General features: G+C 36.5%; 1 protein-coding gene across 2 annotated transcripts in view; it reads left to right on the forward strand.

Moving 5' to 3' along the window:
- Positions 1 to 25,439, forward strand: part of WDR7 (WD repeat domain 7) — a 300,771-nt gene that overhangs the window by 180,345 nt on the left and 94,987 nt on the right. For both annotated transcript variants that reach the window (XM_033087148.1, XM_033087149.1), the window contains one exon: positions 24,086 to 24,272. In XM_033087148.1, coding sequence (XP_032943039.1) covers positions 24,086 to 24,272 — 187 coding nt within the window. The remainder of the gene's footprint in view (positions 1 to 24,085; positions 24,273 to 25,439) is intronic.

Below are 25,439 nucleotides of genomic sequence, written 5' to 3' on the forward strand. Positions count from 1 at the left end.
TGGATATTTGTATAACTAAAATAAATTAAAATGATAAATAAATGTTGATATTTTTAAAACAAAATATTTTTTAAAATCTCAATAATTATGGCAACCAAAGGAAGTCCCATAGCTAAGAATAAACTTAAGAAATCAAAAGAAACTCTAATATGTTACTGAGGGAAATAAAATAATATTTGAGTAAATAAAAGGCATGTAGTTCTTGGATGGATAAGATGATTTCATGTGGTAAATATCTCACTTGTTTCCAAATTAATATGTAAATCTCACACAAACAATAAAAAATCTCAACCTCATTCTTTTACTAGCTGGTCAAAATTATTCTAAAATTAACATACCAAAGATAAATGGAATGTGTAATTTATTATTTTTTACTCAATAAACGCATATAGACCAGTCACTGTTTTGGGCACTTTACAAATATCAACTCACTTATCCTCATTTATAACTCTTTGAAGTATGTAATTACAAAATCAACCTATATAGTACTCTAAAAATATAAAATACCTAGGCATTAACAAAGAATATACAAGACTTTTATAGAAAAACAATTTAATTTTATTGAAAGAGTTTTTAAAGACCTAAATAAATAGGGAAATATACACTTTTATGGATAGGAGTACTCAATATTATAAGGATGTCATTTTCCAAAAATCAATACCATTACAGACAAAACATCAATAAGATCCTTGTTGTTGTTTTTGTTATTGCATTTAACAAGCTGATTCTCAAATTCATATGAAAAAGCAATGGGCTAAGAAAAGCCGTGACACTTCTAAACAAGAACAAGGTGGAAGGATTTCCCTTACCTTACATCAAAAGTTATTAGAAACTTATAGTAATTAATAGAATTATTTTGGTGCAGAACAGACCAACAGACCTATGGAAGAGAATAGACAGCACAGAAATAGTTCTATGATAACATGCAAATTTGATTCTATGTAGATGTAGCATTGTAGATCAGCACTGTAAATCAGTGAAATAAAGGATAGAACTTTTGGTAAATGGTATAGTTACCATTGGCTATCCATGAGGAAGAATAATGAAATTGAATCCCTAATACCCATCATAGCAAAAAGGAAAAAAAAGGAAGACAAATCAATTTTATATGGATTTAAAGACTTAAACATGAAAGCTAAAACCATAATACTTTAAAAAGATAATATAGGAAAACATGACTTTGGAATGGGGAATGATTCTGTAAACATTTGACAGAAAGCCCAACTAAACAGTAAAGAAGATGGATAAATTCAACTTCATTGAAATTACAAACTTCTGTAATCAAAAATACCTCCTAAAACGTGAAAAGAAAGCCACAAAAAGGGAAAAGTTACCTATAACACAGGTAACTGGCAAGAGATTGTTAAACACACTCTTATTTTTAAAAAATCCTAGGAAAAGACAAATGCAGAACAGAAAAATGGGTAAAGGTCGAAAGAGCATTTCACAGAAAGGAAACAGGAATGGCTATAATCCTATGACAACATGCTAAGCCTTATTTTCAGGGAAACACAAATTAAACGCAAAATAAACTATCATTTCTCATCTACCAAATTGAAAACTTAAAGTCTGACATCATCAAACTCTGGTGAGAATTTGGAGCAACTAGAACTCTACACTTACTTTGGAATGCAAATTGGTTTAAGCACTTTGGAACACAGTTGGGTGTACTGTATTGTGAGTCTACCCTTGCTTTGTCTAGTGAAACCTTTCCACACGTGAAATGAGTTTTTCTCCCATTCTATGGATTGCCTTTTGGTTACCTTAACAAGGTGTTTCAAAGAACACAATTCTCTGATCTCAGTGAAGTACAGTTTATGTTATTTTGTTTTATAGTTCATGTTTTTTGTATTCTAAGAAATATTTACCTTCCCTAAAGTCTCAAAGATTTTTTCCCCATGTTTTCTTGGCATTTTAGCTTTTGCATTTAGGCATATGCTCTATTTTGAATTAACTTTCAAATGTGACAAAAGAGCTAATATTTTTTTAAATATAGATACAGAAATTCTGTTATTCCAGCAACAATTGTTGAACACATTTTTCTTTTTGGTTCCCACTAAAGTGCCTTTTTCGAAAATCACTAATGCTAGATGTTTGGATCTATTTCTAGACCCTTTCATAGATTCTTCCATTAATCTATCTGTCTATTCATTAATACTACACTGTCTTTATGACCTTTCTTTAGAATAAGTACTGAAATTAGGTAGCATAAGTCCTCCAATTTAGTTCTTCTGTTGTAAAATTGCTTTGGCTCTCCTAGGTCATTTGTAGTTTGATAAAATTTTTGAAATCTATTTGTTAATTTGTTTTTAAAAAAAAGACTTCCTGGAATTTTGATTGGAATTGCCTTGAATCTATAGATGAATTTAGGGAGATCTTGACATCTCAACACTATTGAGCCTTCCAATGTTTGAATGTAGTATATTGCACTATTTATTTAGATCTTAATAATTATTGTTAATTTCTCTCAGCTAGTGATAGGCATAAAATATTTTTCATGCTATTCTCAATAAAGTTTTTAAGGTACAATATTAGAGATACAATAATGTGTTTCTAAGACTGCCTAAATTTCTGAAAATTTTAAGGCACCTTTTGTTTTAAACTTACAAGTTTTTCTTTTGTTCCTACCTATACAATTAATTGTTGAGTTCCTTGAACCTACACTAAAGAAGGCAGCCCATGGAAATTAGATCCCAGTACAGCATACCTTTCATTTATTAACTTGTTTTGTATTTTACTCTTAAAAAAAAAAAAATCAATCTAAATTGTACGGTAAGAAACTGACCTCAAATCATATCCGATATATAACAAATTAAGTTTTTTTAGTTAATTTCTGATCACCATATAACATTTAAGAGTAAATGAGTGTTCGTTGCCATTGAAAAGTGTTGACATGTTGATGAACAAGTATTTTGAGAAATAATCTATTTGAATTCAGAATATGCTTTCCATTGTGGATTGTGTGTCTGTGCCTAAGTAATGTCTCTCTGATTTATACCCCCAAACTGCTAGATTTTCTCCTTTAAGCAAATATGATGAACAGCATGATTAATAAACGATCTCTGAATTAAACTCACTGAACATATGTATAAAAAGTAAACATGTCACGTTGTGAATGGCATTTTGATTTAGGCATTTTAGTAAATTTTCACTAATATCAGAAATTCCATCTTGTCATCTATAAATTAGATTGGGCTGGACATTTTAGAGAACTCTCAAAGTGTCTGAAATGTGCTACAACAAAATTGTGTGAAGAAAGGAAGTAGAATCTTCTTGAAGACTCTAAAAGCTGTATAATAGTCTCCACCCGGAACAGTGAAATATTTGGGATGGTGTGATGTTGGTTCCTGATAATTCTTGAAGGGAGATAGGGAAGATGCAGGGTGTGGTATATCAGTCAGAAGGCAGAAACCATATTAGTTCTCTGAGCAGGCAAATTATAAAGAATTGCTTACTAGTAGAAAATGGTTGACTGCTGTAATAAAAGAGACTCTTAGGGGTTCAGAAGTAGCAAAAGATCGGCTACTACCTAGTCTAGGGTGAGGTGAAATGGATAATGAAGGAACTAGGGACTGGGAGAGGCCCTCCTCCAGGAAGGGACCTCTTCAAAGAGGGGGTGGCTACCAAGGAACCCCCAGGCTGCTACTGCGAGTGAGCAGGTGGGAGCTAGTCCCGAAGTTCTCCAAGGCAGGGGTGGAGTTGCTCGGATGCTTCCCACTGTTACTGGAGGGCATGTGATGGTCCAAGCTGACCTGTAGAAGCAGTGTGCCATGTTCCCGGGGTTGGGCAAGCCAGAGCTGTTTTGGAGGGAAGAGTCTTTCCCCTTGCAGAATCTCTGTTGACCTCTATTGACAAAGCTTAACGTTCTGCCAGCTGGCCGAGGAGATGTTTACAGAGTCCAGCTCCAGTGTTACGAAGCAAGGGGTGGGAAATGGTAGATTTGGAGCTGAGATACTCTGACTTGATAACTGGCCCAGAAGAGATCATTTATCATTATAATTCTAAGACAACACTAAGATACCATCTAGTAAGTGAGAACTTTCAAATCACTAAAATTTCATTCTCTGCTTGGTCCTTTGTAATGAGCCAATTATGTTCCCCATAAATATTTTTTGAATTGAGTTACTACAGTATTATTTTATAACTTTTGAGAGACTGACCAAGAAATTGTTCTCTATTTTGTTTGTTCTTTCTGAGAAGTACCCCTTTCATAACTGTGTAGGTATCTAGGCCACGTAGTACTGTAGCTACTGAATGGGGTAAGTTTAAACAGAACTGGACCAGGCCTCAAAAAACTGAACTCTGTCCCTGTGTGGTAAGCACAACTAACCCCATTTTGCATTTACAGATAAATAAATGATGGTTGGCAACTACTGCCCCAAATTTGCATTTCAATGGCCTCGTAATGTCCCATCACTTACCTGCTACTTCCCCGGGGATGGGGGATGTTAGTGATAAGGAATAATTAATGATTTGTTAACAAGATCAAATCTTTGATTATAATGGACAATAGATGTACAAATTCTATATTTAACTTTTATTTGCCTTTTAATTGCTATGGATTTCTGGGCCAGCTACTAGCTACTTTATCAGACGGAAGAAATGGTTCCTATAATCTCTTATCCTCAGTCCCAGGAGACATTACAATGTGTTTTCTCCAAAACAGAAAAGGCAGTCCAGTTCCATGATATGTTGTAAAATGTTGCAGTGCCATCCATTTTAGCTGCAGTTGTCAGTTTACTGGGACAGCATTTGGGGAGTTAGCAAAAGATAAAAATGGCTAGCCGAGGATTTACTGGTGTTTTCGTGTTGAATGGTTTAAAGGGGGAACACTACTGGCAGGTGGAGCATTCTCCGGGGTTGAAGCACTGGGTAAGAATTTCGGCCCCAGAGAAGGTAGTGTGTTAAGCCCGAGCTCAGTGCAAATCCTCCTTTGTCTGACCAGCACATGATGGAGCAGTCTGCTCAGAACGTCTCCAGTGGCGGTTCTGTGACCTCCCCGAGCGGAGTGGAGCAGGCCCTTCTGCTTCTGGGAAGAGAAGAGTTCTGGGCAGCAGCACAAGTCCTAAAATATTGATGTGGCCACTCCGAAAGCATAGTGGTAGGATATAGTTATATGCAGTATGTCGTTCAAGCTCTTCTCATTGCCCAGAAATCATTATGCTGAACCTATAGGTTGTCAGTCAACTTAATTTTGGTAACTGTCAAGTAGATTTTGCCTTTGTGGACATTTCTATAGGACATACGTATATAATTATATAATATGGTGATCCAATGGATGTAAAAGATTAAAAAGTTGCTCTTTCATACTTAGTGCCTCCCCGATGTCGTGTATAGTCACCCAAGTGCACAGAGGTGGAGGCCCCTTGTGACTGTTCTCTTTAAATGCATACGCTGCAGGTGTGGTGCTAGTGAGGGCTACGACATGTCAAGTATTAGCTTGTACAGCAGGAAATTGCCATTCTTTCAAGTCAAAGTGATCAAATACCAGTATACCGCAGAGATACTGCGGGTTTGGTTCCAGACCACTGTAATAAAGAGAGTACTGAAGTATCGCAATAAAGCAAGTCATAATTTTTGTGTGGGTTGAGCGTCTTGCCTACAATTTGTAAAAAAACGCAACATCTGTGAAGCACAATAAAGCGAAGTGCGATAAAATGAAGTATGCCTGCATCGGCCATTTCTCATGCTTCAACCTAATATTAAAGTACCAGCTGTGCTGTGCTTTGGAAGAGAACCAAGTTATTAAAGCAAATTGTGTAAGCCAGAACCCAAATTAACCACAACTGGACAAGAGACAGAAATAATGTTAAGGAAAGTAAAGCGAATGAGTGATTTATGACTCGGTCCTGTACCGTGGCACCAGCAGTGAGGTGTGGCCTTCATCACTGTACTGGCAGAAAAGATTTTGGTCAGTTTTTCACTCCCTGGATAATGTGTTTTATGTCTAGGATTATATAAATCCATGCAGATAACTTCTTTTATATTTGCTTGTGTGGTTGCCTTCCTGACATACCTAACACAGCAGATTTTTCTTTCCAAACGCTTTGCTCCTTTCTAACTTATAAATATCAAGGTGATTGCCCCTTGTTGGTATTATACACTAGTGCCTAGGGTGGCACTTTTGTTTTCTAAAGATGAAGATCACTGAGGTCTTTCAATTCTATAAATGAAATTGTGATTAGTTTGATATTTTTAATAATCTTCATTCTTGTACTAAGATATACTCGTTCTTTTGAGAGTTATGGATAGTGAGTACCCATTAATAAAACAGCAGCCAGTTGACATATTTTTTCATTTTTAATGGAAGTTGGTTTGAGGTCATTCTGTCAATCTCAGAAGAAGTGCTATAGACAGTAGGTAGAACCCAGTGCCATCTCACTGGTGATAAGCAGTCATTTTTCTTATTACCCAGAAATGAATTTATTTTAAAATTTTGATTGGGACCTAGTTTGATTTGACGTTGCCATGATTCACAAGATATTTACATTTCAACAAACCATCCTTAGTAATAATTCACAGCTTTCCATTTAAAGTGCTGTAATGCAATGTTTTAAAGTTAATGGGTCAATAAATTTGTAGAACTCTTTTATCTTGAATATGAAAATGCAATGACTAATTTTTAATGCAGTATATTTTTCAAAACCTCAGCTATTAATGAAGCTGTTAATTAGAAGTGTTTTGCACTTAATCACTGCTAAACTTGGTAACAACGTGAACCTAACTTTGGGGGCAATGATGTGTTCTGTGGCCTTTTGATTCTAAAATACTCAGATTTTACGTGGGATATTGCCATGCTTTAAAATACATAACCGTGTGGAAAATAGAGATTAGCAGTTATTCCTACCTTCTACCTGTGGAAACCAAGATAAGTAATGTAGTTCATTCCTGACAAGCGGGAATTACCCAGTATGCGGAGTCTTTTGCTCTCAATTACTATTAAGTCACTGTGTGAAAGTTTGTGTTTGAACGTATTATGTTACTGAGGAAATGTCACTTTCAAATATCCTTTTCTTTAGCTTCTCCCCTCAAAATTATCTTTGTGGTATGGTGGTCATCATCAGATGAACTACAAACTGTTTCAAATTAAAAATTTTTTTGTAGAACAATAAGAAGATTGGAAGGGATGAAGCAGGTTGAAGTAAATATTAGGGCAAATATTCTGAATGCAGGAAATTGACATGAAGTTATATACAAGTAGGGTAAGAAAATATATAATCTCACAGATATTGAAGGGTAAGTATGGCTTAGCAAGTAGGTAGAAGGCAGAACTTTGATGAAAAAAAGACTGAAAGTTAAAACTAAATCTAAGAAATACCTTATCCAAAACAATTAAGAAACTCCTACATTGTATTAATTCAGTTTCTGATTGTAGATAATTTTAGAAGATAATGTTCAGAATTTTTGTTTTGTTTTCAACTGCCTTTATTCTAGTGGATTTAGATATATAGATGTTATTGCACTAAGAACTAAGAATTCAAGACATGCAATCTGTTTTGTATATGACACCTACTTGAAATTTTATATATATTACAGGAAATCATATGAGTACTAAAAGTAAACTAATTTGATGTGGAAATACCTCTATACATGACTCACAATCCAGGAGCAATTTATAAATTTATGTTTATTTAAGATAGGGACCCTAAGAAAAGTAAAATAGAAAAAAGAATAGAAATAAAAATAAACACATGACTTGAAACAGAAACACATCCATTTATTTTGATCTAAGAGTTCGAAATGATTCTGAAGGGGAAAAAAATCACACAGACCTCATTGTCACTTTTGAATGATGCTGGAAATTAACTTGTTATTTTGAAAACTGGTAAATAAAGGGAAATAAACGTTTTTCCTATGTTTTTTATACAACTGCACCTCAGCATAATTGAATGGTTGATGAGAGAAAACTCTTCTTTATAATAGTATTCTAACCAATAAGTGAAGAAGGAATGATACGATATCACCATTTTGCCACCCTAATCAGTTAATGGCGTATAATATCACTGAAAAAGAGACAGCAGACACTATATACTTCTTGATGAAAGTATATAACAGCATCCAAGAAAGATTAAAAAAAAAATTCAAACCTAAATCTATTCAGCCAATTTATAGGAAATAACAGAGGCCAGAAGAACTCTTTAAATATCATTAAAGGGATATTAGCAGCAGGATTGGATTTTAGGAAATTCACTGGGGCAAAAAAAACTGATATCTTCTAGGAAGTATGAGGGGCAAACTGTAAATTAAGAGATTTAAGAGACATATTTGGATTATGACTGGAAGAGACAAATGTGAATAAGTGAAGAAAAGAAAGAAAAAGGGAGAAAGGGAAAAGAGGGAGGGTTGACGAGGGGGACAGAAAGAAAATAAAAAAATTGTGAACACCAACTGTGGCTACTTGATGATATGAAGGAATTATTGATAATTTTGTTTACTGTGATACTAGTATTGTGGTTATGTTTTACAAAAGTCACAATCTTTTAGACATATATACTGAAATATTCATAGATGAGATTTGCTGCTAAGTAATTAAAAGTGTTGGGGAGAGTGAGTGAGGGTATAATGAAACAAGATTGGCCAGAAGTTCAAAACTGTTGAAGATGGTGATGGTTACAACAAAATTTGTTAAACTTTTGTGTATATTTGAGGTTTGATAGAGTAAAAAAGATGTCTAACAATGGAACTGGCTGTCCAACAGAATAATGAACTCCATCCCATTGGACAATGTGTTCTAAATCTGTAGGTCTGCAGTGAGGCCACAATTTTGTGTTTTCATTAAGCTCATCAGGTGATTCCAACTATCAACCAAGATTAGAAACCTCTGGGCTAGATCATCTCTAAAGTCCATTCTAATCCTGAGCTTTCTAGGTCGTTGAATGGTGTGAACAAGATGTGCTCCAGAAATTCAGGGACAAAATGGTTGGAGTGACCAGCGAAGCTTTGGTAAATAAAGTGTAACTTAACTGAGACCTTGAAAGATAGTTAAAGTGTGGATGATGGAGTATGCATCAAATCCATTCATTCATTCTGCAAATATTCGTAATGCTGCCTCAGAGCCAGACAGTGTGCCAAGCACTGGGCCATACGGTTGTGGTCAAAACAGTCATGATGATAATAATTTTGAACCTCGTTTATTATGGAGGCTTTGTGTTACCATGGAGGGAAGACTGATTCCTGACACTGAAGCTTTGGCTTCTCGACCTGCCTGCCATAACAGCTGCTCTTTAATTTAGAATAAGCCGCATAACCTGTCTGGGCTTCTGTTTTTCTAATCTATCAGACAGAAAAGGTTGGACCATCCAGTTCTTGACTTTATAGAATATGGTGCATGAAGACATTTTGCTCCTATAGCTTTTGCTATATATGTGGATGGTGTGGTAGGTGGAACTAAATGGACTTTTTGTTTGTTTTGCTTTTTTTTGATCCTATCAGTAGTCATGAAATTTCATGACTGCTGTCAGTGGGGGTAGGTGAGGGTATTTCTCTTTTACCTGCCTCTGTAGTATAGTTGTATAAACAAACATTTAAGCTAGCATAATTAGATTCTCTCCATAAACTGAAACAGGTCTGATCTGAAGCTCATTTACGGTCTTAGAACAGAATTGATCTTGCTTTCACATTTGATTCACCCGGAACAGATTTTGAGAGGAAGAAAAATAGCATTGCTAGTAGCTCAGTTTAGGCCAGAGTTAACGGGAAGGTTGGAAAAACAGTGTTATGATATTTGTTTGTTTTTCTCAGTCTTCATTTCATGCATTAATATTTACAGATCGTTCAGATAATTTTGGCCATCCTTGAGGAGCTCTGCCAGTTAGGCTTTTCACTCTTCATACATGTTAAAATGATTCAGTGCTTATTACTCTATTGTCATAAACCCTGTTTAAAGTTTCTGGGATTACCAGGAACAACAATATTTTATATTTCCATAGTAATATTAAACATAAGTTTCCTTTGCAGATATTATATTAAGTATGGAATATGATATAGCCGATTACTTTTAAATTAATGTTATCCATAATAAAATGGACAGAACAGAGGATTTCAAGTCAGGTAAACCTTATTCCGGCATTACTCACAGTGTAACCTAGAATAAGTTATTTAAGGTTTCTGAGAAGCAGTTTTCCTCATCTTCAGATTTGAAATTAATATCGTATTCCTCACAGGGCTGTTTTCAAAATTAAATAATGCACATGTAAAGTCCCCAGTGCAGTACCTGCCACCTACCAGGCAGTCAACAAATATAATTTTCCTTTCTTCCCTCTTTTCTTCCCTTCCCTTCATTCATTCATTTTACTAGTTTTTCATACTGTTTGGTAATATGCTTTATATTATATATTTTTAAAAGTACGGAAGCTCCAGTAGTTGTCCTCTTTTAACAGAGTCCCTTTTTGAAGTCTGAGTATAATATAAAAATAAATATCTGTGATTGACTAACATAATTAAGGAACAATATCTGTGTAATTACATATAGGGGGGTGCGGGGAGAGGAATATGGCCAGAGCCTACCCTGTCGTAGGTGTGGTGCATGTTATATTTTTTGTATTCCTGTCAACTCAAGAAACAGGTCTCTTCCCAATCTCATTGTATCTCATTAGATGAGAAAACTAATACCCAGTTTAAGTTACCTAAGATCAAACTGTTATCAAGTTGTAGGTTTGGGATTAGAATCCAGATCTTATTTCATAGCTGTACTGTCCATGGATTTTCAGTCACTGAAGAAAGAAGGGTAGCTTTAGCCTCCTAACTAAAAGGGACAGGGCAAGGTGTGGAGGTGGGGGACATATCTGAATCACCTGGACGACTTTCTCAGATTATACTCGTGGCACTCAGCTCCCCACCTGCCATAATAAGAGATGGTTTGGTAATATGTCGTATTCTTCAAGTGTGTTGGGATAGAAAAGAAGATTGAATATATTGTTCTGTGATATACTGCTTAGATAGTAAGTTACATAAAGAATTATATCGAATTAAATCCGAATGTGGATGTGAAGTCTTAAAAATATTTTGACAGTCTTATATTTTCCTTTATTACTCGTAGGCAATTTGGAAGTATTTGGACATTTTTATGTGTTATGTGTATAATATGAGAAGTAAATACTATAATATATTTTTTCAGGTTATACTTAACTGTCAATGACAGTAGAATAACAGAAAAAAAATTTCTTATTTTGGTTTGCCGCATTGCTTTCTTTTATTGAAAATGAAGACTGGTTTATAGTGATTTTCAATCTAAACTTGATTATATAAAAGAATTAACTAATGAAGCCACATATAGCTGTTTTGCAAATTTAGTAAAAAGAGCATGTATAGAGGGAAAATTTTTAAAAAATTAGAACTGTACACTAGCCAATAAGGTGTGAGGCAGCTAATTGCTTCCTATCCCTTTTAGAAATTACTCAGCCTGAAAAAAGATAGCACATATTGATTTACTGTATAGTAAATGTCCCATGTTTTTCCTCTGCTAGCACACAGATACACACACACTGCACAGACACACACACAGCAGTGGTGGAAATGAACTGCGTGTCTAACTATTTCTTTCATCAAACTTATGTAATAACAGAATTAGGATGGAACATTTTCTTTCTTTGTAAAATAAAATAACATAAAATTATTAAAATGTGCAAAATGAATGGCATTGTAGTATTACCTTGAATTCATCATATGTTTACTTTTAAGCTCAAAAGAAAAGCAAGTTTCCAAAGGAAAAATATGCATATATTAATATCATATAGCTACTATATTTATATGCATATGTAATATCAGAAGCAATGTCAAAACTTAGTCTGTGTTTAATAATTTTTTTGGAAGTTAATATGAGCATTATGCAATTCAAATTGTACTCTTCAGTATGGTCTTTTGCTTTCTTTCAGAAAAGATCCACTAATCTAGAGAATTGGCGTTTTATTCAGTTATGTTGTGTTTTAACTCTTCTGTAGATTCTGTCCTGCTGTATGATTTTTCTATAAGCATCTGATTTTTTTCAACATAGACTTTCAAATGCTAGTTTTGGTTGTCCTAAAGCCCACTCGGTGAAAATTAGTGAGAAGTTAAAACAAAACAAAACACCAGAACTTACAGAGCAAGCAGTTCTGAAGGATGTTATGGAAGTACTCATGTAAACATATATATTTCAAAAGTGTAATAGCATGTGTATATTTCTTTTTTGTCTTAATATGAATTATTATCTATGATTTTTCATTGTGAACTTCGTTGCTTCTATAGTTCAAATGGTCAGAAATTCATTGTATATAGTATCTGGCCCTTTCTCTTGAAAGGATCAGAGTATCCTCATTTGTAGAAGAGAGAGAAGGATGTTTTGTGGTTCGAGTGACTTTTTCTTTGTCACGTTGTGTGTATGTTACTTACTCTATTGCTATGTATGCTTTTGTTAAAAATACGTATTCCCCCAAACATTTCTTTGGAAATAACGTATATTTGCCCTCTCTTTTTGTGTGACATTAACCTCTGTTCCCACAAAAGCTCTGTTTCAGGAGCTTTGCTGATGACTCTTATAAACCCACCAGCACCCCTCTCCTCCCAGAATTCTGAGCGCAGGCTTAGCTGCTCTCACAGGGCTGCTGTTTACGCGTGCGTCCCTGTTAACATCGCCACCACTCCTGGGTTAGATAATGGACTCAAAGGTTAAGAGCAGAGGATCTCAACAGCTCCAATCAGCAGGGCTTTTCCAGGGCTAATTACCTCTTTACTGCGCTGACTCTAATGTGACATGTTTATTGCCTTAACTAACAACTCATTAGCTTAGTTGATGTTTTTGTCAATATTAATTCGTTCATTTAAGCCAAGTCAAAGCTTAAACAAAGATGTCCAGACTGAGAAACGGGAAGCAGAGTGACTTTTGTTTGCTCATCTTCCCCCCCACTTTACTCAACTTCCATAAAATAAATGTGGAGAAACATGAGTGCTTGTGCTGAGAATGTTGGTATTTGTCCATTTGCCTGCATGTAAAGTAATTTTGGATTTATTTTTCTTACGGTTACTCTAGTCTCCATATCACAACATACTTATTATCGAGTGACTGAGGGCAACTTCTTGTCTCTGACTACATCTCTGTGAAGGCTTCCCCTTAGCAGTTCCCTTGTTCCGGTTGACTCTTTTAATGTGGTTCTGAAAAAAGAGATCAAGTAATTTTTCATTTGATTTTAATCTCTACTAGACTACCTATAACATTACTTCGAGATTTATTATGTAACGATCACTAACTTAATTAGCTATGAAGAGGCAATTATGAAGTTACCGTGAAACATTTCAGTTTTTTCCCATAATTTTGGTTAATATTTCTTGGAGAATGTCATTGTTTTGACTTCATATATTTTTTTAATAATTAAATTCTAAAAGCCCTAGAGTAGTGCAAATCGGTAAAATGACTGAGTGTGAGCCTTTGATTGAGTAGTAAGTCAATTTATTTGGAGAGGTACATCAGCCACTTCAGAACCCTGTAATCCATTTGGCCGGTTCCTCTCACAGCATGTTTAATGGTGCTCAGATGACCACACAGAGTAAAAGATGCATTCCTGGTCAGACAGGAGTGAAGCTGCAGTGTTAGTAGAGTTTCATTTCTGGGCGGTCCAGTCTCTGCTTTGAAAGCCAGAGACTCACTCTGATTGGTTGCTTCCTGGAGGGGATCAGGCTCAGAGAAGGCTGATAGAAGCTATACATAGAACATGGAATACTACTTTATTAATTTTTAGTGAGAAATACATCCTAAATCAGAGATCCTTATTTATTTCATCCATCATCCTGTATCTATAGAAAGTTACATGGACACCAAATTATTCAGTAGTCATAAGAAATCAAAGTATAATTGCATACATTCTGTACTAAATACTCTCACTATATTTTCCTTCCCTTCTTTCTTTCAGGTACCATTCTTTCCTGAATCTGTTTCAGTCAGGTTTCTCTGCCTCTCCATCTACTGAAACCTTTTCAATAAGGGTACTAGTGACTTACATGTTGCCAAACCAATAAGCAATTCTCAGCCCTTGTCTCTGTCTCTTCATAGCATGGGATTCCAGCGATGTTGAATCGTGAAACTATTCTCTGCTTGGTTTCTGTGACATTGTCCTCAGTGGTTTTTCCCACCTCATTAGCCACTTGTACTTGCTCTTGATAGTCCCCTTCTTTTCAACCTGTGAAAGTTTTCCTGTACCTACCCTCATTCTCGAGGTGTCACACCCAGTCCCATGACTTCAGTGCTATCTGTACATGGAGGATTTCCAAACTTTTAATTCTAGCCCTGGTTTCTATACCAATCTCCAGATTTATACATCCATTGGCTTATCTGAAATCTACTTTCATATGTTTGGTAGGTATCTCAAGTTTGCAGTGTCCAACACTAAAATTTGGATTACTGCTCCCACTTCAAAAACAAACAAAAAACTTCCTTCTCTCCTCTTGTTACTCATTTCAGTAAATGTTGCCACCATTTACCTAGTCATTCATGCCCAAATTCTTGGAATCAGTTTTACTTCTCTTTCTGTCATGCATCCATATCCAATCCCTAAATGAATTCCGTCTGCTCTATTTAAAAAAAAAACCAGAATTCATAGTTCTCACTACTCCATCACTACCGTTTTAGTCCAAGTCATTATTACCTCTTGCCCAAACGATTGCAAGAGCTCCCCGTTGGCCTCCCTAATCTCAGTCTTACCACAATCTATTCTGTACTCAGCACCCAGCTGCTTTCTAGGTGACAGCAGATCACAGCACTCTCCTCCATGTAACTTCCACGAGTTTCTTGTAACACTTAAAATAAAACGCCATATTGAAAAGGCCCTGCCTGATCCTTCCTTTGGCTACCTCTCTGGCTTCAGATCTTTCCATTCTCCCCCTTGTTGACTGCCATCCTGCCGCACTGGACTTCTTGCTGTTTCTTAGACGTCCCAGGCCTACTCCTGCTACAGCACCACTTGTGTTGTTCCCTTAGCCTAGGATGCTTCTCCCACATGCCTCTCTTTCATGTCACTCGGGTCTTTGTTTGAATGTCACCTTCTGCAGAGTCCTTCCCTCTGTATCACTTTCTACACTCTCACTTAGCTTCATTTTTCTTCACAGAACTTTGTACAGTTTTGACATATATGTTTATTTACTTGGTTTTTATGTCCCAGCTAGAGAGTAAGCTTCATGAGAGCAGACTTTGTTGACCTGCACTTAAAACAGTGCCTGGCACACAGCAGGCACCAGTAGATATCAACTGAATAAAAGGATCCCTAATAGGTGATAATAACTAATAGGTGCTAAAGCTAGAACTTAACTCTGGTGTTGTCTTGTCTCCTTCCCGCTCCCCAATCTCTCTCCCTCCTTCCCACTCATGCCATTCAGTAATCCTACACATTTTGTGAACAGGACCTAGAAGGACCTAGAAGTATTGGGGCTGCTCAGTTAAAGATGTAATAGACATCATGAACTTCTGCTTCTGTTATTTTACTTCTTTATTGCTGACCCCAGACTGTCCAAAAATCAGTACTTTTTACCTTCGACAGGCAGAAAAAAGCTATATGAATTAAGTAATATTCTCTTGTTTGTTATAGGAAAGTAAGACTATCTCCTATTTTAGTCTGCCATCCAAAATACATTAATTACCCAAAGCAAAATGATTTTAAATTTCATTGTACGACATGACTTAATGTGAAACTCAGTTGAACAGAAAAAGAGGTACTTTGAATCAAGGAGTTTTTGAATTTTACACTCTTCTGATTGTAACACAAGAAACAGCTATTAGTAATTACTTTGAACTAGGACTATTTTGATGAAGCTAATATTAGATTAATGAGTTTTAAAATGTCTTTATCAAATTAATTTTCTAATTTAAGAAAGTTATTTTATGCTTTTTATTAAAAGAAATGATGACTTGCTTTTTATGCCATGCAGGATGTAAAAAGTTTAAAAGCAGTTTTTAATAACTGCATTAACACAAAGCATCTAGTTATAGAAATGTTTGTTAATTTTTCCATCTCCATGAATAATGCACAATGCATTGAAATTATTTTTTTTATTTATTAAATTTTTTTGGGATGACATTGGTTAGTAAAATTATATAGGTTTCAAGTGTACAATTCTACAACACATCATCTATATATCACATTGTGTGTTCACCAGAGTCAGTTCTCTTTCCATCACCACATTTTTAACCTCCTCTTCTCTCTTCTGCCACCCCGCCCTCCTCCCCCCTACTCTCTGGTAATAACTAAACTGTTTTCTGTGTCTATGGGTTCTTGTTTCTTTGTTCCAAACAAACAATCATTGGAATTATTTTTAATCAAATTAAGTACGAGTATAAAGCTAAAGGAATAGAATTCTCGATGGCACTCTGCCATCCTTGGTCTTTGATGGACATTAGCAATTGGGAAAAGGTTTCATTCACTTGGTTACTATTTGAAGTAAGTGGCCAATCATTATTAATTCATTTTGCACTCATTGTAATGGCACAAATCATCATAAATTCATTTAATTTAAAGTGCATATAATATGTTCTCCCACAGGAATTTCCTTGTAATTGAGCTATTAATTAATGTATTTTTAAAATATGACCTTTTTTCCCTTCTCTACTATTCACAGCCAGGGATGGTTAGTGGCCATTTCTTCATTCATGACTTCCTTTTAAATATGAGGAACAAGTTTGTCTTAACTGGGCCTGTAGACTGGCCTAAGACGGACCAAAGCCCAAGAAAATGGTTATGTATGTTACCTACCAGCCGCTCAGCAGTCACAATTGTGAATGATCTCTGAGGACTCTTTGGAAAATTCCATAAAATGCTATGATTTTGTAATACGTCTAGTAAGAAAATTTAATTCTCCTTTGATAACCGTGGTTTGCCTCTGGCTTCTGTTTTAAGTTCTAATTCTTAAAATTTCTCTCTTTGGCCACTGGTTTTCTGTAAGCAATTCATTGGCTGCCATAAAATCCAAGTTCCCTCGCCTCCATAGTTGAGGTCCCCATGTCCCCATCTAATTTACCGCCCTTCCACATTTCCCTCTTTCAGCTTCTTCAGTTACCCAATGCCTTCTTCATTCAGAGTGTACAGGTTGCTAGAGGGCTTATAACAGCCCGTTCGAGAAATTGCCTCTGAGGTAACCAAGAATTCCTATGAGATCTTCCTGCTTCAAGGAAAGCATCATGGGAGGGAAAACTTAAGCCAAAAAAAAAAGCTGGAGGAGAATGTCACTGACTTTATATGATTTATTAAGTTATCTTTCTTATTTAGTACTAATTTTACACAAATAGAAACTGGGTAAAGTAAAAAGTATACCTGATTCATGTTCTAGTAGGATCTGTGGTTGTATGGAAATAAAGGTTGGATTTCACGTTAAGGTTGGATTTCACGTTAAAAATGTTCTGTTAGTGTATGTAACTGGCAGTTGACTGTGTGTGTGTGTTTTCAGCGATTAAAAGAAGTCTAAGTGTTATGTATTATCAAATGAATGGTACTGAAACTGATACCTGATACTTACAGAAATATATAACTATTTATAGTTTACAAAGTGTTTTCGTATAATAGGCATTCAGAAATTGTAGGGTGCGTTAATGAAGTGAGTATACACTTTTTGACAGGGATGAATAAATGCTCCAGAAAACAAATTCATTATTACCTAAGTAATAGCGTGTGTGTGTGTGTGTGTGTGTGTGTGTGTGTGTTCATTTTGTGGCTTATATATTCATCTTTTCAAAGACTTAGTCATCATAACCAGCCAGATACTATAAAAAATTTTTGAATTGATGTTTTTCATTGGTCAATTCATGATTGGACAATATTCATCTTGACAAAGCAAAGCAATGAGTTAGCCACAGTATAATACTGCCAGCATTTTGACCACGGTTTTACATATAGACTTTATTTTGCTGTCTGTCTCAATCCTTTTTTCATCTTTAGCATTTTGCTGTTGCAGCAAAGAGTAAATATTTTCTTGCAGCTTTGCTCTTTTGTCACGCTTTAAAAAAAAAAAAAGCAACAGTAAGATTGAAGTTGGAACACATACACACAAAAAGCTTGAGATAAAATAGCACTTAAATAGGAGCTATTGTCATTAATTACTCTTGACTGCATAACAACAGAATGAGTCTCTCAACTGCCAGAGGCTCTAAGTTAATTGTGATTTAGCCAATGCTGGATGTTAGTGCTTTCTGCTTTTTAAAGGGTTTTGTTTCGTTTTGTTTTCCAGTGTTCTGAGGCTGTCTGAATTTTGGTAGTTCATTTGGACATTTGACTAGATATGCAGGGGTGTTGGTGATGGAGTGCCACTCACTAAATTCCCACTATAGAGCCGCCACATTATCTGTATCACTCACCTATATTATCCGTAAGACCTTGACTTGACCTAAAATATGGCCCCAGATTGACCTGAATAATGCTGAATTCCACCCCGTAATAAGTTCAGTGAGGAGCCTCTTGGTAAGCTCAGTTAAGAGCCAGTGACCAGTGATAGGACTTACTAGTTGTGATCCTTAGAGTGGGAAAAAGTACCCTTGTAGTTCCATGGGACAGTAAATACATTGCAAATAGCAGTTGTTTCCAAACTTTTTGATTCCATGGGCCAGTACAATTTCCAAAAATAAAATTTGAGGTTATTGAGCAGTGTTTTCGTTTTTTTGTTTTTCATTTTTGATGAGGACAAACATTTAAAAATACCACTATCTTCATCATTTTATTAAAAACAAACTTTTATTCACCAAAAAAGTAGAAAGAACATGACTTTAGAATGAGCACTCCTTTAAGCTGAATCAATTTAGCTTTATGAAAAAGACTCTTTACGTTGTTTATATTTTTACCATTTCACCAGAGAGTCGGAACCTGATATGGGCCAGCAGAAGCTCTTGGAAATTTCTGATCTGTGTATAATTTTGTTGACTGTGCTGGGCATACATCATGTAAAGTAATTTTCAGTATTTGTGAAAGCAACAATATGTATTAAGTACTTACTGAATATAAAGGACTGTGCTAAGCCTATGACAAACATAAAAGTATTTTTTTATAAATTTTCATATGTCCTAGAGAACTTAGTCATTTAGCAGATGTGAAGAGAGATTAAAATAAAATAAAAAGAATAAAATTAGCTTTAGACAGTAGAATAAATGCCAAGAGATGATAGATTGTTGTTAATGTATGGATAGTAATTGCTATATTAATAATAAGAATTTCACTCCAAGGCAAGCAGGGAAGATGTTACAGAAATTTCTAGCTACCTACGCAATACTATTCTCGCCTTCCATGGGAACAAAACTTCAGTTTTGTGGAAGATGGCTGTGTGTCCACCTAACAAACTACATTTTCCATCCTTCCTGGAAAGTAAGGGAATTATTATATGATATGATTCTCGCCAATGACATGTAATCAGACCTTAACAGGGGGCTTAACTTAACTGGCACATGTCCTTTTGCCCTTCAACCTTGTCCCTTTTCCTGCTTGGAAGATGGATGCAGTGTTGAGTGTGCAATTGACCATTTTGTGAACGTGATGCAAGTAAGTTAGAGCCAAAACATTATAGGGTCGTGGTACGGGCATTTTTAGATGTTGAATCTGTGATAGCAACCTTCTCATTGTGTGAGAAAAGGTAGAACATATAATTTATTTAAGCTTCTGTTTTGGGGAGACACTGGCAACTATAGCTTCAATTATTCCATAATTCAGAAGGAGGAGGAGATTGGTCATAAAGGGTATAGTTTTGAATCCGTGGTTGGGTAGAGTGTCATGAATAAAACCTGGTTATAAAGATGTATGTTGTGTGCACAGATGTGTACTGGTCATTACCTATGGCCCGAACAACAGAGGCCAGGAGTCTTACCAGGCCTGCAGCTAGCCACTTGCCTTCCGTGGTTCTCAGGTACCCCATCCAAAACATAGGAATGGATTCAGATTTTTCTAAAGTCCTTTGACTTCAAAACTTCTATGATTCTAATCAATCCATTTGGCTGGGGACGACTGGATCACAATCAAAAAGGCAGCAGGGCTTGCTCCTTTCTAATCACAAGACAGCCCAAGTATTGATTTTCTAAAATGAAAATCTGATCATACCTCTCCTTTGATTAAAACTTTCCAGTGGTTCCCCATTGTCACCAGAATCAACAAACTCTTAGCAAGGCAAGGAAGGCCCTTTGTGATCAGGCTCTCAGAACCTGTCCTCACTGTTTTATTTCGTCCTCCTTGCCCTCTTTCCCCTTGTGCGTTGCCTCAACCCTTTCCCTTCCTCCCAACAAGATTTCCAGCCATGTTGAACTTTGTGTAATCTCTTGATCCTGCTACATTTTTGCTCATTCCCAGGTCTTTAGACATCTGTTCTCTCTGCCTGGAGCGTTTTCTCCCCTTTTAGTGGCTAACTCCTACTTATTCTTTAGGTTTTCTCTAGAGGTCATCTTTCCCTGGAAGCCTTCTCATACCCCAAAGATGGGGTTAAGTGTCTCTGCTAAGCTCTGCCGTGATAATTTGTGCTTATAAATGTAACACTGTTCATAATATATTCAAATGACCTGTTTGCTCATCTATTTCCTGAACTAGAATGAATTTCCTTGAGGGGAAGGAAATTTCCCCAGCACTTAGTACAATATAGTAATATTCTATAAATAGTTATTACACGAATCTTTGGATGGATAGATTGGGACCAAATTATGGAAAGCCTTGAAGAACGTCAGTCCAGTTTGTTGAACTTTTTAATACTGCCCCTGGAGAGTCAGTCATGATGGCAGATGATAGCATCACTTCCACCTTGCTTACTCAGGGAGGCACTATGGAATAACGGGCAATTTGCATAAAATAAGTAAATCTGTATTTCTGTACAAAATTAGATCCCATCCTATACAGGTTAAACTACAACCTTCATGGGGTACCAAAGACTTAAGAAAACTTCTGAGAGAGAAACTGCAAAATCATAAAATTCCATCATGAGACTTTTTCTATCAATCTGAGAAGGTATTATCGCTATCTTAACTTTAGCTTTTTCATCACCTTGGTCCACTTTGCAGAGTACCTACATTATATGGGATTAGAAGTTAAATCAACCTTACATTAGAGAACATGGGATAAGTTCAGAAAAGAATAAGCGTATATATCCCTTTTTATTATCACACAACCATTTTTTAAAGGTTGGTTCCAGAAAGAATGTATGATTAGGAAGTTGGAAGCTTTAGGCCTTCTGGATTATTCCTTCAGAACACCAGTGTCATCATTCAGTAGCGTATCACCAGTAGCTTTAAAGTCGTAAGCATCCTATGAATCAACAGGGTTAGAAACCAAAAGGTTTAACTTGAAAATCCTCTTCATCTTCTATTATTTACATGGGTTTTTTGTTTGTTTGTTTGTTTGTTTGTTTTTTTGAGTAAGTTGTCAGAGACGGATGTGGAATTTCGTATGATCCAAAACAGACCATTGGAAAAAACAATCATACTCTTACTAGGAGATTTAAAATTAGTATGTTAAACGGGCCATTTTTCTCTCCGCTTCTCTCGATGCCCCACACATGGTCTGCCAGAACTATAAAAACTGTCCCGCCAGAATTGTGGGGATCTTCGTTCTGAGTTGAACTAACGAAGGAGAGCTGCCGTAGGAGAATTTTACTTACAAGCTCACTGAGTGACAGGAAGCGATTTAAGGGGAGGACTGGCGGTACTACAGGGAACCTGTATTTCCTGCTCAGCCGGGCATGTCGCTGAGGGGAGACCCCACTGTGCAGTGGAGCAGCAGACCCCCTGGGGGCTGTTAGGGCCAGGCGTCTTTTGGAGAACCCTTACTATTTTCCCTTTCCTGCCATTTCATGGGAGGGCAAGTGATCATATTTCCTATGCTGTCCTTCCCGCTTTGTCAGAAAACTGATGGAAAATATCAAGAAATGCACCACTTACTGTTTATTATTGCTCTCAGGAAAAACTTGTCAGAGTGGTGAGCCAGCTTGCCTGTAGGGATCCCACCACAGAGACCGTGAGGAACCAGCCCGGTTCCTGATCTGGCCCGAATGCTCCCACCCGCCATGAATGCAGAAATGGTAGAGTGCAGTTAAGGAAAATGATGATTGAAATGCCATAAAACATTGTACATAGGAAACTTTACTTCCCTTTTGCAATATTACTTACGAGGCTATACCTCTAGGGAGCTCTAGCCCTTCAATTCAGGACGTAGTGGGGTTTCTGTGCAGCTCCTGCAACTTCCTAGAAGTAAAGAATAAACGGGAAAGTGGTCGCTTTCTTGACACTTTGAAATACAATACTGACAAACTGGGGCAGGGACTGCATTAGAAATGTATGTGCCATAAAGGGCAGATTTATTTTCCACTTTAGGTCCATGATGTGTACAAAACACCGTGCTTGGTGATTTGGGAGATGCAGACTTATGTGGAACACAGTCCTACCCTCAAGGAGCTCACAAACTTAGGAACAGGGAAATGCACAGAAAAGCTTATATTTTAAAATATCATGTGGTAAGGACACGTAAGTGCTGGCACAAAAGAGAGAACAGTGGATCACTTTTTTAAAGGAATTTATACTTTTATGGCTCACAAAACTTGAAGTTTTCCATATTAGTTGGGAAATGGCTAAGGACGAGAGTAAAATTTACAAATACATGCATGAATGAAGTATGAATTGGGGGTGTTTCTTAAGGAGGCTTTCCTTACATATGTACCTTTTTAGTTTACTGTAAGAGTTGTTAATCCAAGGTCCATAGCCTCCTGAATAATTTTCTGCAGGATTTGGTGGACAGGGATACGTATATAGTTTCCTGGGGAAAGGACTGGTGGCTTTCAACAGATTCTTAGAGGATTCTATGAGAAGAAATTCAGAACCAGTCATTTACAGACTGCCTTCAGACTCTTACCCTGGCTTGACAATAACCTTCGTTTTTCTTCACCTCCATTTCAATCCATTCTCATTTAACAATCGGTTATAACATAAAATGAGTTGTTTTATTTGTTGAATGCATTCAAGTTTATATGCCATGTTCTTCATTTTGAAGACAGACAAGTTCAACAAGTGATTCATCACGAGCCCTGATTGCCGTTAGCGAGTGCTCGCCAGCGCTGGGCGCTTGACAATACACTTTGCCTGGATTCATTCATTTAACACTCATGAGAGATAGGTATTACTATCCCCATGTTACAGACAGGGAAACTGAGGCTCTCTGAGTACCTTCCTAAGCCTGCCCCCTAATAAGTTGTGAAACTCTGGTTAATTCTTTGTCTTAAAGCTGAAGCCTGCACTCCCCTAACCAGTATGATATGCTGTCCTGTGGTTTATAAATTGTTTTGTCTCTTCCCCAAAAAAACAAATAAATAAACAAACAAAAACCTTCTAAATTGCAGTTTGCTCTTCACAGTCCCTCGTGGTTTTCTTTTTTAAATGTCAGAATGCCTTTTGAAGCAGATGGGCTTTTGCAGCTCAGTAGCCTCTAGGCACAAGTATACAAGCTGTCAGCATTATCTTCCACATAAAGTGGTGCATGTTAGTTAAAATCTAGATCATGTCATCAGACGGAAAACGTCCTATTGAGCTGTTTTTAATTTAACATACTTGAGTGAAGACGTGACCGTACACTTCACACCATCGTCCTCAATCTGAGCACCAGAATGTGTTGGGGCACAGGCTTAGGACGAGAGCCTTTTTTCAAATTCCACGTCTGCCTTCTCCATCCCTCATTCCTGTGGATGAACATTGTCTGTGACGAGACATGTCACTGGCGGGAAGTGTTTGAACTCTGTTCGATACAGAAGAAAGGTGAAGAACTACATTTCATGTCATTTGAAGATAACTCCATTTTGCAGAAGACTGAGTAGGGAGAAATGTTGGAAGTTGAGGATCCCTGATATGTTATAAAATTATGTATCGTTATTTATCCATAATTTGTATGTAATTAAAACACTTTAGAATATGGTATGAAATATTGTAACCCAAATAGTCCCTTTAAAGCATGTGGCTGAGCAAACTATAAACTCGACATCTTTTATGGTCTTACTGTTCAAAACCCTGTTTCAGTTAAAAAAAAAAAAAAGACATCCAACGTGGTTTATATTTTGAACATATACTTCCAAGAAAACATTACAAAAGTAACATTACAGTACTGCTCTGCCTTTTGTCTTGTAATTGTAGGCAAGGCACTGACGTTCCTTCTGCTACAGCCCCCGAGCCCCAAACTTCCTGCACATAGCACTATCCGGAGAACAGCCATTGATCTGATTGGACGCGGTTTCACAGTTTGGGAGCCTTACATGGATGTGTCTGCCGTCCTCATGGGGCTTCTCGAACTTTGTGCTGATGCCGAGAAACAACTTGCCAAGTATGTGCTCACTCCCAGTTAATTTGTTCTTGTTTTGATTTGTTCGTTTGTTTTGCCATCAATGACCCATAAATTGTGTTTTCAATAGAAAAAATAGGCAAATAGCTCAATATATGAAATTTGGGCTTTGGACAATGAAAGGGAAGTATGTTCCTATCATTTTAACACCATTGGGACTTAGCATTGACCCATGAATGATTGATCAGTGACATAGTTTTAAAATCATGTTTATTGTGCCTTGAGATATTATTAGCTAATAGTGATAGTGTAAATGATAGTATAAACGTATCATTTATAAGGGAAATGATATATACACTTGCCCCAAAATGTTTTACTGATAGGTGACCAAATAGTTTGGGGACTTTCTTCTTTGCGTTCATTTTAATTTTTAAATCTACTTTATTGAGGTTTTATTTGCATACAGCAAAAGATCAGCCATAAGGGGGTTTCGGTGACCCAGGGAAGCAATGATGAGAGTAATGGAATAGGAAGATGAGCTAAGGGAGTAGCTAAAACGAGGTGGAAAACACTTGGTAACCAAATGGCTAGGACTTGGGAGGTGGGAGACTGGTGTTGACTTGAGAACTCAGCCTCCTGATTCCTGGAGGAAGTCTTTTTTTTTTTTCTTAGTATAATACACATACCATGAAATTTACCACTATAATCATCTTAAAGTACGTAATTCTGTGACGTTAAGTGCATTTACAATGTTATGCAGCCGTCACCACTATCAAGGTCCCAGTAGTGGTCACCCCAGTAGTGGTCACCCCAGTAGTGGTCACCCCAAATGGAAACTCTACACCCGTTAAGCAGTCACTCCACTTTCTCCCCTCCCACCAGTTCCTGGAAATCACTGATGTTTTTTGTCTCTATGAATTTGCCTATTCTGAATATTTTATAGGAGTAGAATTAAGTAATATGTGGCCTTTTGTGTCTGGCTTCTTTCACTTAGCGTGTTTTGAAGATTCATTCATGTTGTTGAGTATCAAAACTTAATTTTTTATAGTCAAATAATATTCCATTCTATGGCTATACCACATTTTGTTTATCCACTTATCTTTTGATGGACATTGGGTTGTTTCCACCTTTTGGCTATTGTGAATAGAGCTGCTGTAAACATTTCTTATACAGGTATTTGTTTGAATACCTATTTTCATTTCTCTTGGG

Source organism: Rhinolophus ferrumequinum, chromosome 19 (assembly GCF_004115265.2).
Source record: "Rhinolophus ferrumequinum isolate MPI-CBG mRhiFer1 chromosome 19, mRhiFer1_v1.p, whole genome shotgun sequence".
NCBI classification, from domain to species: domain Eukaryota; kingdom Metazoa; phylum Chordata; class Mammalia; order Chiroptera; family Rhinolophidae; genus Rhinolophus; species Rhinolophus ferrumequinum.